General features: G+C 40.3%; 1 protein-coding gene across 1 annotated transcript; it reads left to right on the forward strand.

Annotated features, from left to right (window-relative positions):
* The first annotated feature begins 675 nt into the window (after nt 1-675).
* On the forward strand, nt 676-4,828 carry LOC149153699 (putative linoleate 9S-lipoxygenase 5). Its single transcript, XM_089446057.1, has 9 exons — nt 676-1,341; nt 1,485-1,768; nt 1,867-2,119; nt 2,235-2,576; nt 2,683-2,768; nt 2,906-3,013; nt 3,120-3,424; nt 3,533-3,796; nt 3,900-4,828. Exons 1-9 carry the CDS (start codon nt 1,143-1,145, stop codon nt 4,666-4,668), a joined length of 2,610 nt encoding a protein of 869 aa, XP_089302183.1. The 5' UTR covers nt 676-1,142; the 3' UTR covers nt 4,669-4,828.
* The last annotated feature ends 16,670 nt before the right edge of the window (nt 4,829-21,498 follow it).

The following is a 21,498-nucleotide window of genomic DNA, read 5'->3' on the forward strand; positions in this document are numbered from 1 at the left end:
GTGATGATTCTTCCCAATATTGATTTGACAATTGAATTATGATAGATTTTTCCACTATTAAAAAAAATGTTTGATGCTTATTATAAAGTGATATCTATCCATAAGCCCCATGGAATAGCTTACTGGGTGGATTTTCCATTGCTAAGTACCTTGCTAATTGTGAAGTCATGAGGTCAAATTTCCTTGACGTCCTTGGGGTTAGGCAAGCAAAAGTGAATATGCCTAAATTATTGCCCATAGATACAGCGGCCACTACAAATCACAATTATTAAAACAAGTAATATCTATCTACAATTACCAATAATATCTATCTACATTTACCAATTATATTATTATATTATGTATATATCAAACTATACCATTAAAACTTATAATTATAACAATTTAATGCCAAATTTACCAGATAAAACTTATAATTATAACAATTTAATAACAAATTTCCACTAAAATTTACCCAACCAGACCAGTTATGTTACACCCTAAAAACTGAAATTTTTGAAACTTCACATGACTTCTGATCCATAGACAGATAATATCAGGAATTTCCTCGTTTATATTTGCCTGTGTTTGGTCATCCGCTGAACATTGTGGAGGTCTTTGCATGACTTTTGTCATCGTCTGAAGATTGTGAAGCGAATTGTTAATTGAAATGACATTAAATTATGTATTACTGTAACTCGTTTCCGTGTGGACACTGACTCCGTATCATGAGCGGCATAGGATCTCGGTCAAACGCACCAATAACCAAGAATCAATGGAATAGAATACTGTCAAAACCCCACGTCGGCATAGATTTTTCCCCGCGGGATAGACCAGGAAATTTCCGAAGAAAGAACGCTTGAGCAAGTGGACTGTGGAACGCATCCCCCTGGAAATTCCGGAAGTCTTTCACAGACATGGCTTATCAACCCAGCTCAGACCCGTTCCTTAGCATTCCATCGCCAGGGTTTCTATAATACGACAACCGTACCGGGAGGAGACATCCGATTAAATAGGATGGTGGTCTTCTCATACATACCCTGCCTCCTTCCTCTGTTCGTTCCACGACTATAAATATCACCCCCTTTCACATTTGTGTGCAGACATCTCCCTCCCATCTCTTCCATTCTGCCAGCGGGCATAAGCGACTCAAACACCCAGCCATGTATGCAGTCGCACAGTTATTTGGCCACCGCACCATGTTTACGTTTGCGCAGCACAAAATTAAAGGGGTTGCGGTGATACAGAAGAAAAATGTTTTGGATTTAAACGATTTCACTGCAGACCTCCGAGACGATCTCAGAGAGTTCTTTGGGAGAAAAGTGTCATTGAAGCTTGTCAGCATATCTCACATCGATTCCAGTGGGTGTTAATTAGATGAATTTACTTATTATAAATTCAATCTTGATTTATTTCAATTTTTATAGCGATTTAGAAGAGATTTTACCCAAACGTCATCTAATTTAATCTGCAAGCTAACCTTGTAATTCTTAACTCCTCTGAAGGCAATGGAAGTGCAAAGTTAAGTGAGAATGCGTTTCTGCAGAACTGGATCTCTACTGAAGAAAGGGTCATCACTGGCCAGACCACCTATGGTATCGAATTCGACTGCGACTCCAACTTCGGAACCCCCGGAGCATTCTTCATTGCTAATTTGCATGCTGACGAGTTCTTCCTCAACTCTCTCAGTCTACAAGTTCCTGGTCATGGCAATGTTCACTTCGACTGCAACTCTTGGGTTTATCCCGCCTCTAAATACAACAGAGACCGTGTCTTTTTCTGTAATCGGGTAAACTTTATGATTCATCTCGTATATCAGATCCAGGATTGTGTTTTGATTAGAAAGCCAATTTGTTACTAAATGCGTTATACTGTAATCATTTGCAGAGCTATCTGCCCGCGAATACTCCTCATTCACTCAAAGAATTGAGGAAGCAGGAGATGATGAACCTAAGAGGCGAATACGATGGAATGGCAGAGACTGAGAGGAAGGGGTGGGACAGAGTGTATGACTACGACTTATACAATGATCTTGGAGAACCAGACAAGGGCGCGCACCTCAGGCGACCTGTGCTGGGAGGCTCTCAGCATTTTCCATACCCTCGGAGGGGCAGAACGGGCCGTCCTCCTACAAAAACAGGTGAGCTTGTATTCGATTTATAGAGCAGCTCAATCCCCTGTTTCCTCGTTTGGGTGAAGAGACATGGCAGGGCGTAAAACAGCTAATTTTGTCGCCGGTGTTTATTGAATGACAGACCCCGCTACGGAAAGCAGACTGCCATTATACGAGAGCCTTGACATCTATGTCCCACGGGATGAACGTTTTGGGCATCTGAAATTGTCTGATTTCTTGGCGTATGCCCTCAAGTCAATCTTCCAACTCTTGATACCAGAGCTCAAATCTCTCTTCCATTCAGACGCTAATGAATTCGACTCTTTTGAAGACATTATGAAACTCTACTCTGATGGAATAAAGCTACCCGACAACCCAATTCTCCAAGCTGCCAAGAAGCTCATTCCTCTTGAGCTCATCAAGCAGTTCCTTACCACAGACGGTGGAAAATTGCTCAAGTTTCCCCTTCCTCAAGTTATTGCTAGTAAGTACTTCTCTTCCAAACACATGTCTGGATGCTCATATTCGGCACTAGATTTCCACCAGACTCTGTAAATTGAATAAGGTGAAAACGGATTTAATGCGTGCAGCTGACAAATTTGCGTGGAGGAAAGACGAAGAGTTCGCGCGCCAGATGCTGGCAGGTGTCGATCCGGTTATCATACAAAGACTTCAAGTAACTAGCAAAGCACTCTCCCTCTGGTTTCATTATAGTCAAGGGTCATGCTCAGCTAGGAAATTTTATAAAAATCATGAATTCGCTTGATTTTTAGTTAAGCTTTGGCTACAGAGTTTGAATGTTATGAATGGCAGAGTTTTCCTCCGAAAAGTAAATTGGATCCGGAGATGTGTGGTCCTCAGATCAGTTCTATTACTGCTTCACATATACAAAAGAATCTCGACGGGCTAACAGTGGAGCAGGTATGATCCAACTCAGCGCTTGTTGCTTGATTTAAATCTGCTCATGTCTAACTCTTTTCATCTGCCGAGAAATTCATGTACTCATACATTGATATGATGTTTTCAGGCTTTGGAGGACAACAAACTGTTCATTCTGGACCACCATGAGGCCATCATGCCTTATGTCAATCGAATAAACGATCTGCCTAACACCAAGATATATGCTTCTCGCACACTTCTCTTCCTTAAGAAAGATGGCACATTAAAACCAGTTGCAATCGAGCTAAGCCTACCCCCTTCAGATCAAAGTCGAGAAAGTGTTCGGCAGGTGTTCACTCCAGCAGGAGAAGGCGTACAAGGAGCTCTGTGGCAACTGGCTAAAGCCTACGTGACCATTAATGATTCTGGTTACCATCAGCTTATCAGTCACTGGTAAAATCTAATTAGCAACCACTAGTACAATACATTCAGAATCTCTTTAGTATTTACAACATCATTAAATATAGGGTCCAGACTAAGTAATTGATGGGTTTTTTCCAGGCTTAAGACTCACGCAGTCACGGAGCCATTTGTCATCGCTACCAACAGACAGCTGAGTGTGATGCATCCCGTGTATAAGCTACTGAGTCCCCATTTCCGGGACACCATGAACATCAATGCTGCGGGTCGCCAAATTCTTATAAATGCCGAAGGCTTTCTCGAAAGAACAGTCTTTCCTGGAAAGTATGCCTTGGAGATGACTTCGGTAGTGTACAAGGACTGGAGGTTTGACGAGCAAGGGTTGCCTGCAGATCTGCTCAAAAGGTAACCATAATCAATAGAGACAGAAATCTGAGCTTGATCTGTGTTTCATAATCATCCATTTGAATTTTAATTAATATACCAATATGTGGCTACAACTTGACAGGGGTATGGCCGTGGTGGACTCATCAATGCCCCACGGGCTTAAGCTGATGATTGAAGACTACCCTTATGCCGTGGATGGCTTGGAGATATGGTTCGCAATAGATTCATGGGTTAAGGAGTACCTGTCCTTGTACTACCAGAGTGACGATGCAGTGAAATCTGATACAGAGCTTCAAGCATGGTGGGATGAAATCAGAAATGTTGGTCACGGAGACAAGAGGGATGAGACATGGTGGTACAGCATGGAGACCGTGGAAGAACTTGAAAAGGCGTTGACAACAATCATATGGGTGGCCTCGGCTCTTCATGCTGCAGTTAATTTTGGGCAATACCCTTACGGCGGATATATGCCTAATCGGCCCGCCCTAGGCAGAAGGTTCATCCCAGAAGAAGGGTCCCAAGAATTCTCGGAAATGGTGGAGAATCCGGAGTTGTTTTTGCTCAGAACAATTAGTAACCGATTTCAAGCGACGCTGGGAATAGCCCTGGTAGAAATCCTATCGAGGCACTCAACAGACGAGGTATATCTGGGGCAGAGAGCGACGAGTGAATGGATTGATGATGAACGTGCGACACAGGCATTTGAACGCTTTGTCAAGAACTTGGAAGACATAGAAAGGAATATCACACAGAGAAACCAAGATCCCAATTTGAAGAATAGATCTGGTCCTGCCCAAGTTCCATATACTTTGCTTTATCCAAACACTTCTGATTTGAGTCACAAAGGAGGGCTCACTGGCAAAGGAGTTCCCAACAGTGTATCTATTTAGTTTGATTTAGTCCATTCCATTTCCTTTTAGTTTGATTTAGCAAATTCCCAACAGTGTATCTGTTTAGTTAGATTTAGTCCATTCCATTGGCAAAGGAATTCCCAACAGTGTATCTATTTAGTTTGATTTAGTCCATTCCATTTCCTTTTAGTTTGATTTAGTCCATTCCATTTCCTTTGAGATGAATGTTAATTTGAACTTGAATGAGGCCTGTTACTAATCCATAAGCAAAGTGTGGCTGTAGCTGTAAGTGATGTTTGTAAATATAAACAAGTAAACAGAAGGATTCCGAGCTTTCTAATTTTGTGGTACTTCAAAAGTGAGATTATTCTCTATTTGGTGAGATTTTATTCACACAACACGCTGAATTTAAAATTTAATGTCATATAAAGTTTATAACAACGCAGCACTGAGAGATTGGCTTTTCATTCCAGACCAGATCAGTTGGGCGCCATAAAAAAACACCGATCCATCACCCGCACTATTAATAGATATAATTTCAGGGCTATGCATGAGGGAGTACCAAGCATATAGAGCAGTAAACAGATGTCGAAGAACAATTTATAAATCAAATGTTATTACTTCCGATGAAGAGAAAATAATTAACTATAATAAAATGTACATTATAATGGAGTATTTTCATGTTTTTAAAAGATTTTATTAGAGGTAATCTATACCTTTTAATATGATGATCTAAATAATGGTTTTAAAATTATTAAGTTTTTGAATCTTTGTTAATTTTAATTCATCAGTGATTATTGTTTATTTTTATTTTTGATTTTTTCATCCAGTTAAGTTTAATTTATTTTTTATTTTTATTTTAAATTTGATTTTGAATTTCTCTTCATTCAATTTAGTAAAACTAACTAAATAAGTCTTCACAATTCACCTCCATATTCTACAACACTCAAATTCTATAATCAGTGTATACATGAATCATACATACCTCCCTTGTCACCTACGTCTAATGAGGTTTTAGAATAGTATGTCCATTTGCATACAACTTTAAAATATCCCCATTAATTTTTTTTAATTGCTGATCCTATTCTAGGCCCACAAAAACCCTTAATTGTAGATAGCTCTAGCTCTACCAATATTCATTTCTCACATGATAATCTTCTTGAGTTATGTTGCTTTGCCGTGGCTTGACCACAACGCTTCCCAAAGAATACTTGTTTGAATCATCAATGTGTTCTTTGAAACATTGGCAATAATAACCTCCCCATGTTTGATTATTACAAGGGGATGAGATGCCACTCTACTTTGACATCCAGCTCTAATTCTATGTTAAAAATTGAGAGAATGTAAAAGAAAATAATTAATAATCAACAATAATAAAACAAATACTAACAAGCACCATGATTATCAAACCAAAATAGGAAAAATTGAGCCCTATGTCTATTATTCATGTGACCAAACCCACCAAGCTAGTCAAGTGATCCTTCATCGCTCACCTTTAGTCACATGACAATGGAGTATCCCTAAGCCTTTGAAAGGTCTCATTACATGTAATCCACTGGCTCTAACATCACTGCCTACCAAAACTATGGACTTGAAAACCACCACTATTGACCTAACTCTTTGACTATTTCAATGAATCAAGTTTAACCTAAAAAAAGTTCCAAATTTTCATTTTGTTGATCACAGTATAACAATGGTGGAGTCGAGGGCTCAATTATGCATCATTTATTCATTCTTGGATGATAACAAATTGTATTTGGCAGCCACATGTGGTGCAATTTACAATTATACTGACAGGAGGGATGAATCAGTGTAATGCCATTTTTTACTTATTTAAATCCAATCAAAAATCAAACTCATAAATTGAACAAGTAACACAATATATGCATGGAAACCCTTATGGGAGAAAGCCACAAAGCTTCTCAATATGAAAGATTTTGTAGGCACAAACCTACTATTACATCAATTTGTTGGAACTAGCCTACAGAAGACACCAATCCCTTTATTATTTTCTAGAAAGCAACTTACAGGAGACCCCAGTCCCTTCTTGTTGCTTTGTAGAAACAAACCTACAGGAGACACCAATCCCCTCTACTTCTTTGTAAGATCCAACCTATAGGAGACACCAATCAGCACAGGGTGTTCAAGGAGTTTCAAGTTGGGGAGCATGTGTATTTGCGCATCAAGCTCAAGAAAAGCTCTTTGAGAATTGGTTCATGTGCCAAGTTGGCACCACGATATTGCGGGCCTTTCGAGATTTTTGAGAGGATTGGACCAGTGGCATATCGACTTGCACTGCCTCCAACAGTGAAAGTCCATGATGTTTTCCATATTCCATTGTTTAAGAAGTATATAAAGGATGTTGATCATGTTATTGATTGGTTTGTGTTGCAGGTGGAGCAAGAAGGAGAGTTCCAGTCGGAGCCTCAGTGCATATTGCAACGGAAACATCTCATGCTCAGGAACAGAGCCATAAAGCAAGTTAAAGTGCAGTGGAAGCACTTTGGGCCTGAAGAAGCTACATGGGAGATGGCGGATCAGATGCAGGCCCTGTATCCTTCATTATTTGTCGGTTGAGGCAAAGCAATTTTGGTTTGATGTTGGCATATGTTTTACTGATGTTATGGTATATGTATGTATATGTATAGGGATGTAAATGCCACCATGAGCTAAGTTATAAAGCTCTAATAAGTGGTATGGGTGTCATATTATTATGGTTATTATATTGTTATGTTGTCATGATGTTTTGCTTTTGAGCTAAGTTATAAAGCTCCATGGGCAGTATGTTTCATGAAAAATTTTAGGGGCTAATATTTGCAGGTGGGTTAATTTTCCATGTTTTTCCAAAAAAAGATTAACTAGTGTCAATTTTTCTAAAAATGATTCACCCACACTTTATTGTATAAAATTATTTTACCTTAAAAATTGCCAAAATTTTATATAGACTATATAAAATCATTAGAAATATAAATATTTTTACAAAAATATTGCCAAATATTTTACAATTTGCATATTAGGGACTAGTAAGATTTGCCAAGGTTTCTAAACTTTAAGATAAACTTCCATCTTTAAAATTTTCCTTGGTATGTTTAATTTTCAGCGGTTTTGCTAAGGTATTGATGTGGTTTAACACTAAAAACAGTGTTCCTGAAGGGGGAGGGTTTTGTAACAGCCCTGGTGAAAATTTCATGTAATAAAAGTTAATAAAGACAAAATAAGACCACGGTTAAGGGACACTTATTCCAAGCTGAATGTTGGGAAGAGATATCCTAGTGAGCATCACTGGATGTGTGTTTTGGCTAAGGAAAATTGGCAAAGGCATTAAAAGGAAAAAAAAAAAAGACATTTCTTGGCACATTTATTTATGAAAATAAAAGAAATTAGGAGAAAAGTAAGGTGAAAGGTCACAAGTTGCATGTGAGGAGGAAATTGAAGGAAAATAATGGAAAATGAAGAAAATAGAGGCCTCAGTAACAAAAAGGCTTCTAAGGATTAGTGGGCAAGATTTTTCTAACCTTATATCAGTTCAAGTTTGGAGCTATCTTATTACTCTCTCTCTCTCTCTCTCACTCTTGGTCACTTAGAGTTTTCTTGGAGCACTCTAGCTTCGGATCAAGGAAGAAAAAGCAAGCAAAAGGAAAAGAAGGAAAGCAAGGATCAAGGAAAGGAAAGCAGGATCAAGCAGCTTCATTAGGAATACGTGCAGGTAACTTTTGCATGTGTGATTTCCTAGCTGGTTTGGACATGCATGGCTTTAGATGTTGGTGTATGGTTCTCTTACTGTCAGTGGCATGGTTTTGCTGGGTTATGACAGTGTTTTTCAGCCTAGCCTTTCCTTTTTCTGGATTCCATTGTGTTGGGATGTTTATCTCAGTTTTGAGCTTTGGTTTGCTGGTTGGATTTCGGAATCTAGTGCAAAGGTGGACTCAAGGTTCATTCCCAAAGGCCTATGAATCCCTTGACCGGTTTTGGCGGGATACACATTAAAGCTTGAGGGAGAAGTCTCGGTTTAGGGCCTAGTGATCCAAGTTTGGATTGCGGTAAATCTTGAGAGATTGGTCTCAGTTTAGGGCCTAGTGATCAAGGGATTGAATTGCGATAAAGCCTGAGAGACAAGGAGACAAAAAATTCCTCAAGGATAGTGATGGATTCTTAATGACATTCCTAATTCAAGTCAGTTGTGATCAGAGCATTAGTTTTGGTGTGATCACGGTTTGGTGAGGATGGAGGTGGTTTAAACTCTAGATTCCCTTGGTTGTTCTTGGATTGGTTTTTCTATGAGATCCCACATTCATTCTTGGAATATGGCACGGGTGTGACTGGTTGAAAGAGAGATTTGGTTCAACCATGTCTATGGTTGGGTGGTACGTGGAAGTCTCGAACCTGGTTGGATTTGTCTATGATTAATAAACGCTGAGTTCTCTTACTTTTGCACTGATTTATATGTGGATTTTGTTATCACTCAAAAGTCTTCCCTAGAAGTTATAAAAAAAAGGAATAATCTGAGATAACCACAAACCTAATTTTTTAGACTCGGGTTCTAGCCAACCTAAGTCCAGAGAGGGCTCTCTCTTTATAATTTAACTTTGTTTCGGGTGGGATTTTAGGCTAGTTCTTAATGCTCATAAGGTTTTGAATTTGGTTGGGTGGTGAAATTCTAGGAACAGATGGATGGAGCAAGGCCTTCAAGCCATTGGGCTATGGAGTCAATCAAAGGATGGTTTAACTGGACCAAATCACTAAAGGGAGTGTTCACAGGGCAGGCTAACAAAGCAAAAGGCAAATCTTTAGGTTCAATGGATGAGATAGTTTTAACTAGGGTGAAAGGGCAATGAAGAATCCTTAGATCGGGATCAAGATGAAGAGCAGGAGGTGATCATGAGCAAAGGGCAACTAAGAATCCTTTACTATAGACCGAGGGGGAAACTATGGAAGTAAGGGAGCATTTAAGAATTCCCTAACTAAGATAGTTTAGCAGAAAACATTAAGAATGTAAACAGTCAAGATAGAGAGCATTAAAACCAGTTCTGAAATATCATTCCTAGTTTACCATTCAGATTTCATAGAAACACATATGACTATTAATAAACATAAAGGAAAACAATAATACACATGAGAGAAAATACTTATTTGATTTCCTCTTTACACAAGAATCCTGTGAATTGTCTTTACTTTATTCCTTGACCCAGCGAGCCAATCCAGTCTTGATACAATAGCACTTTAACTTGAGAGGAAAATGTCTATAGAAATTTCTTTGAATCCACCCTAAATACTTCGAAAGGTGAAGTATTTATACAAAAATATTTACAAAATATCTCATAACAGTTTGAGAATTAATCTAGGAAATCAAAATATCTTCAAGCATGAAGATAGAGACAGATGGAAAATTGCATCATGTTGTCCCTTTTATTGTGATAGTGCTGGTTGTTTGCAGTTCGAACTTGAGCTCTTTAAGTTGGCTAATATTTGTACGCTGGAATCACCTTTGTCTTTAATATTTTACTGATAGTCTTTAACCTATTACTCTTTGACTTTGTTAATCTGTCTTTTCACCTGCCTTCAGATTTACTGTGGCAACTTATAGTAAATCTATCATTTTTTCCCACCATTCATCTTCAGGTAACTTTACCTTGAGCATCCTTCTATATATCTTGTCTGCCTCAGTGTTTTTGGCAAAATTTGGCTTGGTGACAAATAGATGTTTGACTGCATGCTCTAGGAAGAATAGATTTTCTAAAGTATCATATAATACTTTCCCTGTTGGCAATGCTTTGACTCCTGAAGTGCTTGCCTGTTCCTTGGACAATTTCTTTAATCTATCAACATAGTCCAATTGGGTCATAAGTTTGTCATCGATTACCATGGGACTGGGAAGGCCTTTATCCCTCAAAATTTGAAACTTTGCCATGAATCTGTCAATGTCAACCTGCATGTTATGGCATTTTTTCTCTAGGTTAAGCATAAGGTTTCTTTTAGAAAGAACCTTTTTGACTTTAATGATGGCTTCAGTTCTGTCCTCCACACCAAGCTCATTTAGTTCATGCCTGTTCTTACTGTTCAAGAAATGGATGAGTTGATTAGCATCCTCAGGCTGTTCTCCTAAGTCTTCCTTTACCTTTTGTATTTCTTCGGTGGCCACTTTCACCAATTTTGTTTGCTCAAATATTACTTGAATTGATGGCCAAATATCATTGACAGAGTCAATGATATTGGTCCAGAGCATTTCCTTAGTTTGTCCTAGTGGCTTATGTAATGTTAGATCCTTCTCTAGGACCTCAATCTTATCTCCCATCCTTAGGGCTTTCTGTGCTTCTTCTTTCTGCTGTATTTAGGCAAGCTTACAGCCAGTTTCTAAGCTTGCTGCTTTCTCCTTAAGATTTTTTAGCTTTTTTTCTTGGATGGACATTTCCTCCATGGCTTTCACTAGCTCTGTTGTCTTTTTTGTTGAGGTACCTATAGTTGTAAACTTTGTTGTGACTGGAAGTGTTGTAGCAGGTGGAGCTGTTGGTGCTAAAGAGGCTGCCAATGTTGAAGGGACTGCAGTTATTACTGTGGGAATGGCAGTTGTGGAGGTAGTGGTCAATTCACTCTGTTTGGACTGAATTAATGTGTCCAATTATTTCTCTGTTTGTTTTAACTGGTCATTTAACTTTAGGACCAAGTCCATGAGCTCTTATTGTCCTTTTTGCGTTTCCAGGACTTCTATTGTTTGTGGATGATGCAATGGTGGTATTTTGAGTTGCTTCTTCAAAGCAGCTATGTCATCATTCTTCTTCTTTATCAACTTTTCAGTGGCCTTTACATATTTTGGATCGTGTCCCAATTCAATGATTAAGTCCTCTAAGGACTTGATTCTGGTGTCTTTTGCCTGTGAAGAGGCCTTCTCCAATTGGAACTGAGCTGATATATTATTCAGGGAGTTTTGCAATTGGTGGGTTGTGATGGCTTTCCCTGTCAAGGTGGAGTAAATCATCTCCCCTGTCTGTTTGTGCAACTCAATCTGGTCAATAGGATGTATGTCCTTTGCCAGCACTTCAAAATCTATCTTCTGGAAGTCAGCTGCTGATCTTGGTTGTTGTGTGGTAGGCTTCATGAATGTCATTTGCATTTTTCCTTCTTTCACATCATAGGCTGACATCAGCCTTGTCTGGTTGGTAGGTGCCATCTTGAGGTACTGTGCATAAGTCTGGGCCTTTAGCCTCTCATTCCTGGCTTTGATGTCCTTGTACCTTTCTCTAATGTCTTGATCTTTGTCTGCTAGCATACTAAATGAGGACACTTCAACACTCTGTTGCCTCTCCAACATCTGAGTATGAGATGTGGAAGGTTCTGGTGTGCCCCCAGAAGGAGTGGCAGGCCTACTTCTTTCTTTCTCTGTGCTGGTGGCTCCTACTGTCTCTTCTGTGAATTCCTGCTCAGAGACAGGATTTAACCTTTGTCTTTTGACTAGGCTGGTTTCTGCATATGTATGTATGGTTGCTTTGCCTGATGTAGTTGCCTCTTCCCTGTTTCTTTTGAGGTTCTTCTCCTCATTTAGAGGAGTTTGCAAGGTAGGGGGAGTACTCATTATAGGCTCTGGCAGTCTTGTTTGAGTCAGTTCTTCTGATAAGTCTAGTTGTTCTAACTCTTCTTTCACCTGGGACTCTTCTTCTGTATGTTGTTCATTGTGTGCCTGTGATTCTGCTTGTGCTTGAGATTCTCCTGGCACCTGTAGGAAAGAACTTTCATCAAGCCTTTTCTCTAAATCAATTAGTGCATTTTCAATAGCAACTTCAGTGCTATCTTTGTCCTCTAGATTATTCTCCACCCATTCCAACTGATTTGCATATTTCTCTATTTCAGGGATTCAATGGTGAATGTAGGGAGTCATCTTATTTTTTTTGTCTTCTGTTACAGATGAAGTCACATGGGTCATATCTCTACATGAAGCTTTGTTTTAGTTTGAGTCTCTGAAGGATTTCTTCTGCTTCTCTTCCAGCTTCTCTGCTATTGCATACAAAGGGGCCTAGTTGATCTTTGATTCTGAGCTGGGCCTTCTTTTTGGCTTTAACAAAATGTACCTCATCTGAGTTGATTATTTCCCTGTAGTACTTCAGATCAAATAACCTCATTGGGAGGTATCTGGGCAGTTTATATAGGGCCAAATCACAGCCATAGATCTTGATTTCAGTGTGATTTTTGTACAAGTACCAATCTCCCACTTTGTGTTGTTTTGAAAGCTGTAGGATCCTCCTGAAATCTGAACTTCCTAGCAGCATGGTCACTACTGGATGTACAAAAAGATCAATGAAATCTATGTATGGATATGGGGAATCATGCTTATGTATCAAAGGAGTCCAAAAAGTTACTGACCTAGGATGACCTTTAGTGTCAAGCTTTTGGAGAGTGAATGGGAACTTGTCAACTTGATAGTATAAGAGAAGGTGGTACAAAACTGAAGAATACTTAAACACTCTTTCATTATTCATTCTCAAAAATTGTTCATGCATCCTATCAGCTATGTACTTGGCATAATCATACATGACAACAAGGGGCTATTGTTATAAACATTTTTAGGCACTGTAACCCCAAGCATAAATGTCCATAAACTAAGGGCTCCTAAGTGATTCAGGTGGATGTTGGTGGCCACCCACCTATCCCATTTGGACCCCCACAACTGTCTCTTTCAGTTTTTCTGTTTCCTTAATTATAGCACAGTTTTCTATTTTTAGCAGTTTTTCGGGTCCTAAACTTCCGGAGCCGTTTTGAGGCCCTAAACGATGTTTTTTGGGAAATCCACAACCAGCGATTTTTCTGTTTAAAAATTGTCTTTTTTGTTGTAGTCCTCGGAGATATCTTTCCAACGGGCTATCATGCGCGTCAAACGGAGATAGTACGACCAATTCGCGACCCCGGGAAGTTGATGTACCAACTTACCTAAAAACGGGGCCCACAATTTGGCGTTTCATCTTCTAGGGTTAGGTTTTGGAATGTGAAGGGTTTTCCATTGTTTCTCAACAATAAATAGGCCCTCGAGCCTCATTGTAACACAGTTTTTGGAGAACAGTTCAGAGGCATGTAGCCGACACATCTCTTCTCAAAGATAAGCTACCATCGCTTTAGCTGGGTTATTTCCATTTCAATTTGTAAGCATATTTCAGTATTTTACAGTAATGAAATGAAGTATTATTTCTGCTGCATATTTGTCTTTATGGTTATCTCTGTATTTTATTGCGTTCCTGTTTAAATCCGGATCACTAAGTCCCTAAAGGTGTTGTTCCAACCCCTAAAAGAACAAGGTCAACTGATTACAGCTTCTCCCAGAAGTTCTCCATGAAAAAACACTTAGAACTGGTCAAAACTGGACCATTTAACCTGCTCCATAGGCAAAGTACGTTGCATCCCACCTAAATACACACAGTAGGTGCATTGCATTTCAAAAAGCCCTTCTATGGGGTGCGATGGGCGAGAAGGGACAAATGGCAGGGTCAATCCGCGAGGTGGAGAAGCATGGAATCTTCCAGAAACTTCTCCTGTGACACTTGCCTCTCTGAATTCGACCAGGGATGAGTAAGAGATCATCAATCTCCAAGTGGAATCAAGAAATATCAAAGGGGAGACACTAATCAAATCTCAAAAGCTGACTCACCTCCCTTGCAGACATCTATATATGGATCCCTCATCCTAGAGATCCAGGGGCTGGAATTTTGTATCTTGCAAGGAAGTGCTGCTGGTTTATTGGTGCAAAATCATAGTGCTGGGTGATCTAAGCTTTTCATGAGGTGAAGAAGGGCTCCTTGCTGAGAGGATGATGCTGGGTCAGAACAATTGGTTGTAATTCTCTTGGCTCTTTCTTGATTATCAATAAAGCTATTCAAGTTTTCCTCCATACTCTTGTATGATTTATGTTTTATGCATTTGTATGGTTAATATACATCCGATCCTATATTGCTTATGATAATAGATCTACGTTCTCGTATAGTGTTATGCTGCTTTGATTCTACAACTACTCTGTGAAGCTGGGTATACAAGAAGGCAAGTAGCAAAGGACTATCAGAAGAGAGAGGAATCGAGCAAGGAACCAAGCGCAAGGCAGAGGTTGGTCTCCTTTATTCTTCTCTTATATATCTTTCATAAAGGAAAACGAAAGTAGTTTTACTTTGTTTATTTCTAAGGTAGCTACCAGCCTTAGTGGGATTAGCAGTTTTGCATAGACACTATTCCCGGTAACAAAATGGCGACTCCGCTGGGGATTGATGATCTCTTATTCATTCCTGGTCGAATTCAGAGAGGCAAGTGTCACAGGAGAAGTTTATGGAAGATTCCATGCTCTTCCACCTCGCGGATTGACCCTGCCATTTGTCCCTTCTCGCCCATCGCACCCCATAGAACGGCTTTTTGAAATGCAATGCACCTACTGTGTGTATTTAGGTGGGATGCAGCGCACTTTTCCGTACTGGCACTTATCATCTCAAAGTGGAGGAATCACCCAACCAACAGTGAAAACAATAGTTACCAGGCTTTACGACGTCGGAATACATCTCTAGCCTAGACTTCTAGATGTTGTGCGTTAGGTTCCAAAGCGTTGTTAGATTCATTAAATTTATTTTATAGTTGATCTTGCTTAAGAAATTTTCCTTTCAGGTTCGCCGTGTGATGTAGATGTACAATTCCTAAAATGCAATCTAAGATGACAAATAATCGTTTTATCTTCTTTGTGCAATGAAAATCCTAGCTACTAAGGAAAGAGAGATGGCGTTCTTTCAACAAAGAGCATAGACCAGGCCTAAATTGCCATGTGTCATTTGCAAATGGGACCACTATCATAGAGATTGTCCTTGCATCCCTCGGATCTTAAGGGACTGGTCTCCTCGTTTGCACAACCCGGTGTCGTCAACCTCTGATGATCATGTTGAAAATACACCGTCAACTAGTGAAAGTGAAGCCCCTGGACAAAAAGGAAAATGCAAATTTCCTTGTAAACTGTGTGAAGGCGATCACACCGTCCACCGTTGTCCCTTCTTAGACGAGGCTAAAAGAGTTTTGGACGACCGTCCGGTTTCACCGTTACGGCTCCCTCCTGGATATAAGAAACTCTTTCCAAGTCCGTCACTAGTTGAAAATCCGGCTGACACGCCCTTGTGGTCGGCTGAAGTATCTATCACTGAAGAAAAACCATCTGAATCCATACCAGATGAAAGTCAAAAGGTCGAGGCGGCAGTTGACCCGGTCTTGCCTTCAGAGGTTCCATCTTCAGATGATACAGTCACCGAAGAGAACAAGGATGACATCGTCCAAATTCTTTTCGTAAGCACAGACTCTGATGAACATGGGGGCAGTTTACCCATTCCTTTACCGCAGGAAGGAAGTTCGTCAGAGTCATACCCGGCCGTCTATTCGGTCCCACCTCCAAGCAACCTAGTTGTTTCCTTTGACTGGAATCTACTAGGCAGACCCCGTTTACCGGCTAGTGTACCCTTCTGAATCATTACTCAAATATATAGAATGGTTCTGGCCGGTACCATCATAGATGAAGGGGCTTCTGTGAGTATCCTTTCCTCGACTGCTTGGAAAGCGCGTGGTTCACCATCGCTTTTGCCTGAGATGAGAAATCTAACAGGCTTTGACAAAGGAACCAGTCGACTGTTAGGGATCCTTCCCAATGTGCCCATAACATTGAGAGGGAAAACCGTTCACATGAACGTAATGGTAGTCCAAGGACCCCTGGATTATAATCTACTCCTTGGGCGAGACTATATTTATTGCATGGAGGCCATTGTCTCCTCACTCTTTAGAGTAATGTGTTTTCCGCACGAAGGAAGAGTGGTCAAGCTCGTAGACCAGCTTTCATTCCCCGGTTCACGCATAGCAAATAGTCATATACCATCCCTGAATGGTCTTTTCACGCAAGGAATGTCTCATCAATCCCCAATCCGTCCACCTGATGAGCGCGAGTGATTCGGGGGACATGACTGAAACCCAGGGGGCATGCACCCTGGTCTGCTTCGGCAGGAAAACTTCAGGTATAGCATAGGTTTCCGCGAAGGATATCTGACTAGTCTGACACTCCCGTCCATCTAGGAAAAGGGGGTTAGACTGGAATAAGATTCCCTCGTCAAAGTTATGTGAGTGGAGGCATCTGCGCCACTCGCCTTTGTCTATTTTGGTAGACATCGTCGAAGAAGTGTTTTGTTTGTGGTACAAATAGAACAATATTTGGTAACCTGAAAGAGGTAGGCCTTTCTTGGCAAAACAAATCTTTTGTCTGCAAAATTGCGGGGTAACCTTGAAACTCTGTGTCTCTATACCTGGGGGCATGCAAAACTTTTGGCATGCAAGCGAAGAGCGACCATTTATTTTTTAAATTTGTAGGTCCTCTAACCCTTTAAACTCATAGGATTGGTCATTTCCTAACTTGCATAAAGAAAGGATGTGGGGCAAAGCTTTGAAAAAATGTCGTTTTTAAATGAGACATTCTTATTATACGACTGGATCGAGCAGTTTTAACGCGGACTTCATGCTCATTAAAAAATAAACATAAGAAATGAGCAAATGTTTCCCCCACCATTTAAGCTCATTAAAAATGAACCAATTTTCGGTAAATAACCATCGTGAATGTAGTACTTCAGCCTTTGAAGCCTTGGTCATGTTCTCATCATCACCTCCACTCTGTATTGGCCGATCATTCACCTCCACTTGATTGTTTACCCCTTTTGAGGAACACTTGTGAAGAGTGATCCTATTAGCCATCCTTGTAACACTGTCGTGATTGGGAAATTCCAAACCTTACCTGGAATCAGCTGCTACCCGAATTTATCACTCGTTCCTCAAAAACGAGTCTCCTTTAAGCTCTTTTCAACTGAATCGTAAAATATGAAAAGATTGCCGAGCCATTGGCCTCTCCAGCTCGTTAAAGTGACCGGAAGTGCTATCCCTCTTTTAGATTTTAATCTTTTTGGACCTGAGGGATTATTACACAAAAAGATCTAGCGCTTGTTTTGTTCGGCTCGTTAAAAGTATCGAAAATTCATCCCTTCTGTATTGTTTTATACTTTTTCGGACCTAAGGGATTAGATGACGAAAAAGGATTTTTGGAGTTTCCTTTACGTCCCTTTTCAGACTCTCTAAAATTGAAAAGGATCGAGTTATCTTTGTCGTTAAACTCGTTAAAACCTAATAGCGACAAACTTGTCCACAACAGACAAGAACGAGTTTCACTATCACTAGGCTCGTTAAAACATAGTGATGGCTTTGCCCGAAGGGCAAATTATAGAACAAGCATATGTTATCCTCCTCAAGCTTGACAAAAATAAAGAGGTACTGATCAGCAATGACTGGGGAAAAATTGGGAAGAAAACTTGAAGAAACTTTGTTGGTAGCAAGTCGCTCTTGAACATGACACTTTCACTCTGCATCCAAGTCGGGTTGGGTTGTTCCATTCACTGGTCACATCACCATGGTTCCATCACACCATCCACATTTGGGGTTAATGCTACCAATCCATCATGCCAGTGTCGTCGATATGTTCAAGAGAAGTCACTCAGAGAATTCACCTATGTCTCACCCACTATAATACATTTTCACTTCATTCTTTCATGACCGCCACCCTGAACCATATATCACCAGATCGTTTTCACCTCCATTAAAATCATTTGCTCCGTTCCGTGTCATTGATGTGGGATTCATTAAGGCCCTCCTATGACAGATCGCTTCTTGTCGACATCAGCTCATTATCCAAGAAGTCGATCCAGGAACACCCCTTCAGTACTTCGAAGCTTGCATGCCTCAATGGCAAGTTTCTCACTTCCGGCGACAGGTTTACATCAATGGCCTTCGACCGAAAGATTTTGCATGGTGTTCGACGCCAAGTCCCTTATTCACATCACGTGAATTGTACTGCAGTACCTTGAGGATCATTATCATTATCGGTGATTCCTCTCGCGCTTGTTAACAGCTTGCATCATTGGCTGGTAATCAGGCGATGTCTTTCCATGTTCGACTCCAGAACATCTCTCACATGGATCGACTTGTACTTTGAGTGAAGATCGAACGAGATTAAAGACCCCAGATCTAGTTTCATCCATCCGGGCTGTGGTATATATTCAGGAAAATAAAGACATCAAATCTACATCATTGCTGCACAGATAATCATCCAATCTAAGGGATGATGACTCTACCAGAATCATCAGTCTACACTCAAACGATTGTCTGTCCTATGTACATGAAAATGAATTTATAAAGCTGAGCATGGGAATGCCCGCCTCAGCTAGATCATGAAAATATTATGAAGATAATGTATTGTATTGTATCTTATTACAGGTCTCCTTCCAGCTTGAAAGAACTTCGGATCCTCATGATAAAGCATTTCACCCGACATCAAAAAGATTAATGACCTCATGCTTTAGGGGTCAACTGTTATAGACATTTTTGGGCACTGCAACCCCAAGCATAAATGTCCATAAACCAAGGGCTCATAAGTCCCTAAAGGTGTTGTTCCAACCCCTAAAATAACAAGGTCAATTGATTACAGCTTCTCCCAGAAGTTCTCAATGAAAAACCACTCAGAACTGGTCAAAACTGGACCATTTCACCTGCTCCATAAGCAAATTGCATTGCATCCCACCTAAATACACACAGTAGGTGTGTTGCATTTCAAAAAGCCCTTCTATGGGGTGTGATGGGCGAGAAGGAACAAATGGCAGGGTCAATCTGCGAGGTGGAGAAGCATGGAATCTTCCAAAAACTTCTCCTGTGACACTTGCCTCTCTGAATTCGACCAGGTATGAGTAAGAGATCATCAATCTCCAAGTGGAATCAAGAACTATCAAAGGGGAGACACTAATCAAATCTCAAAAGCTGACTCACCTCCCTTGCAGACATCTATATATGGATCCCTCATCCTAGAGATCCAGGGGCTGGAATTTTGTATCTTGCAAGGAAGTGCTGCTGGTTTATTGGTGCAAAATCATAGTGTTGGGTGATCTAAGCTTTTCATGAGGTGAAGAAGGGCTCCTTGCTGAGAGGATGATGCTGGGTCAGAACAATTGGTTGTAATTCTCTTGGCTCTTTCTTGATTATCAATAAAGCTATTCAAGTTTTTCTCCATACTCTTGTATGATTTATGTTTTATGCATTTGTATGGTTAATATACATCTGATCCTATATTCTTCTTCCATATATCTTTCATAAAGGAAAACGAAAATAGTTTTACTTTGTTTGTTTCTAAGGTAGCTACCAGCCATAGTGGGATTAGCAGTTCTGCATAGACACTATTCCCGGTAACAGCTATCTTGGAGTAAAAATGGACATGAAGGCTAAAATGATTTCATCTATATATTCACTAGTGGTATAGCCTAAAACACAAGAGATCATTGCTACTATATCCTGACCAAATGGGGAAAATATGGTAACCACATATGGAGGAGGTTCTTTTGGGACATGCTTTCCCTCCCTGATGAAGGACTTAAGCATTTTAGCAATCTTGGTAGTGGTAAGCTTGGGAAATTGGTCTAGTAGGTCTCTAATTGAAATAGGGGTTAAGTTCTGCCCTGGTTGTAGTTACAGCATTTCATTGATTGACTTGGCAGTGATGGTGAAAAGTATGGTGTGGTTAGGGGACATCACTGCTCTTTGATTGAGAATATAGTTTGCATGGCAATAATGGACAATCTCTGGAAAGATGTGCACCTTAGGGAATTGATACTTGGGAAAATTAGACTCCCAAAGACCTATTTTATCAGCTTGGTTTAGGTATTGGTCCCTGTATCAGCAGTACAATTTGATAGGGGATTCAAGGACAGAGGTGTCCTTGATTTGGAAGTCTTTATCAGCAAGGGGAAGGTGATCCAAGTCCAAATGAGGAGTGGAAATTGGCCTAACATCCATAGCAATTGGGGTTGCCATTCTCAATTATTGTGGATTTAAGAATGGGAAAAAAGGGTTTTCAGTCAATTAGGGCAACTGGGTTCCAATACAGAGTAGTCTTGGGTCGTTGTGCAGTTCTTTCACTTAATTTCTTATTAATTCCAAGAAATGCAAGTAACTGGTTCAGAAATGAGACAAGGTTTCCAGTGAATTTGGATAAAATACCTGGAATTTTGGGAATATTGACTCTGAACAGGTCGATGGGCGACTGTGCACGGTTGCAGAAAGTCTGTGTGAACTGGAGGGTGGACTGTGAGTTCAATGGCTTCTTCAGGTTGGCGACTGGACATAGGTTGGTGGTTGGACGTTGTGCAGTTGCGTGCATGAAGGTCTAGAACTTTAGTTTCACGATAAAACAAAGATTATGAGGTTTTTGGCTTTATTAACAAAGTCAACATTTGGCGGGTGTTTGGGGAATAGTGGTACTTTTGGCAGTTAGCGGGGTGATGTGATAGTTTGGTGTTTAGCGGGCGGCGGTAAGCGGGTTTTTTCACACCGCTTATGAGTGTTGGGTGGTTTTGGGGGGAGGTCGCCCGATTCCACTCATCGGGCGCCACGTCGCATCGGGGGCCCAAGGGAAAACAACCCATTTCAGGCGGGTAAAGTTCGGGTTTCGGGCCCATGCGAAATCAACGTGGATCGTTGGATTTGAAGGGGGAAGATCGGGTGGCGATCGGTCGATGAAAATGCATGGATGGTAGTGGGGGGGCTCGGTGGGAAATTAACTTGGTGGTTTTGGATTTAATATGGGATTAGGGTGAGATTAATGCATCGGGCGTGATTTTATTGGCAGAGGATTTGACTTTTAATTAATTGTTGATCGATTAATTAATTCATTTGTTGGGTTCGAGTATTTATAAAGTTTATATTTCAAACTTCAGGGACGAGGTATTAATATTAAAGGGATTTATTAAATACATAGGGGAAAAGGGTTATTTTTCAGGAATTAATATATAAATAAAATTA

Source organism: Pinus tabuliformis, chromosome 9 (assembly GCF_031772625.1).
Source record: "Pinus tabuliformis cultivar Carrire ecotype Pingquan chromosome 9, CPIR1, whole genome shotgun sequence".
NCBI lineage: Eukaryota > Viridiplantae > Streptophyta > Pinopsida > Pinales > Pinaceae > Pinus > Pinus tabuliformis.

Excerpts from the sequence above, each read along its gene's own strand:
- LOC149153699 (XM_089446057.1), top strand. The coding sequence starts at position 1,143 with ATGTATGCAGTCGCACAGTTATTTGGCCACCGCACCATGTTTACGTTT. Across the intron at positions 3,425-3,532 it reads CATCAGCTTATCAGTCACTG|GCTTAAGACTCACGCAGTCA; the intron begins GTAAAATCTAAT and ends GGTTTTTTCCAG. Across the intron at positions 3,797-3,899 it reads CCTGCAGATCTGCTCAAAAG|GGGTATGGCCGTGGTGGACT; the intron begins GTAACCATAATC and ends ACAACTTGACAG.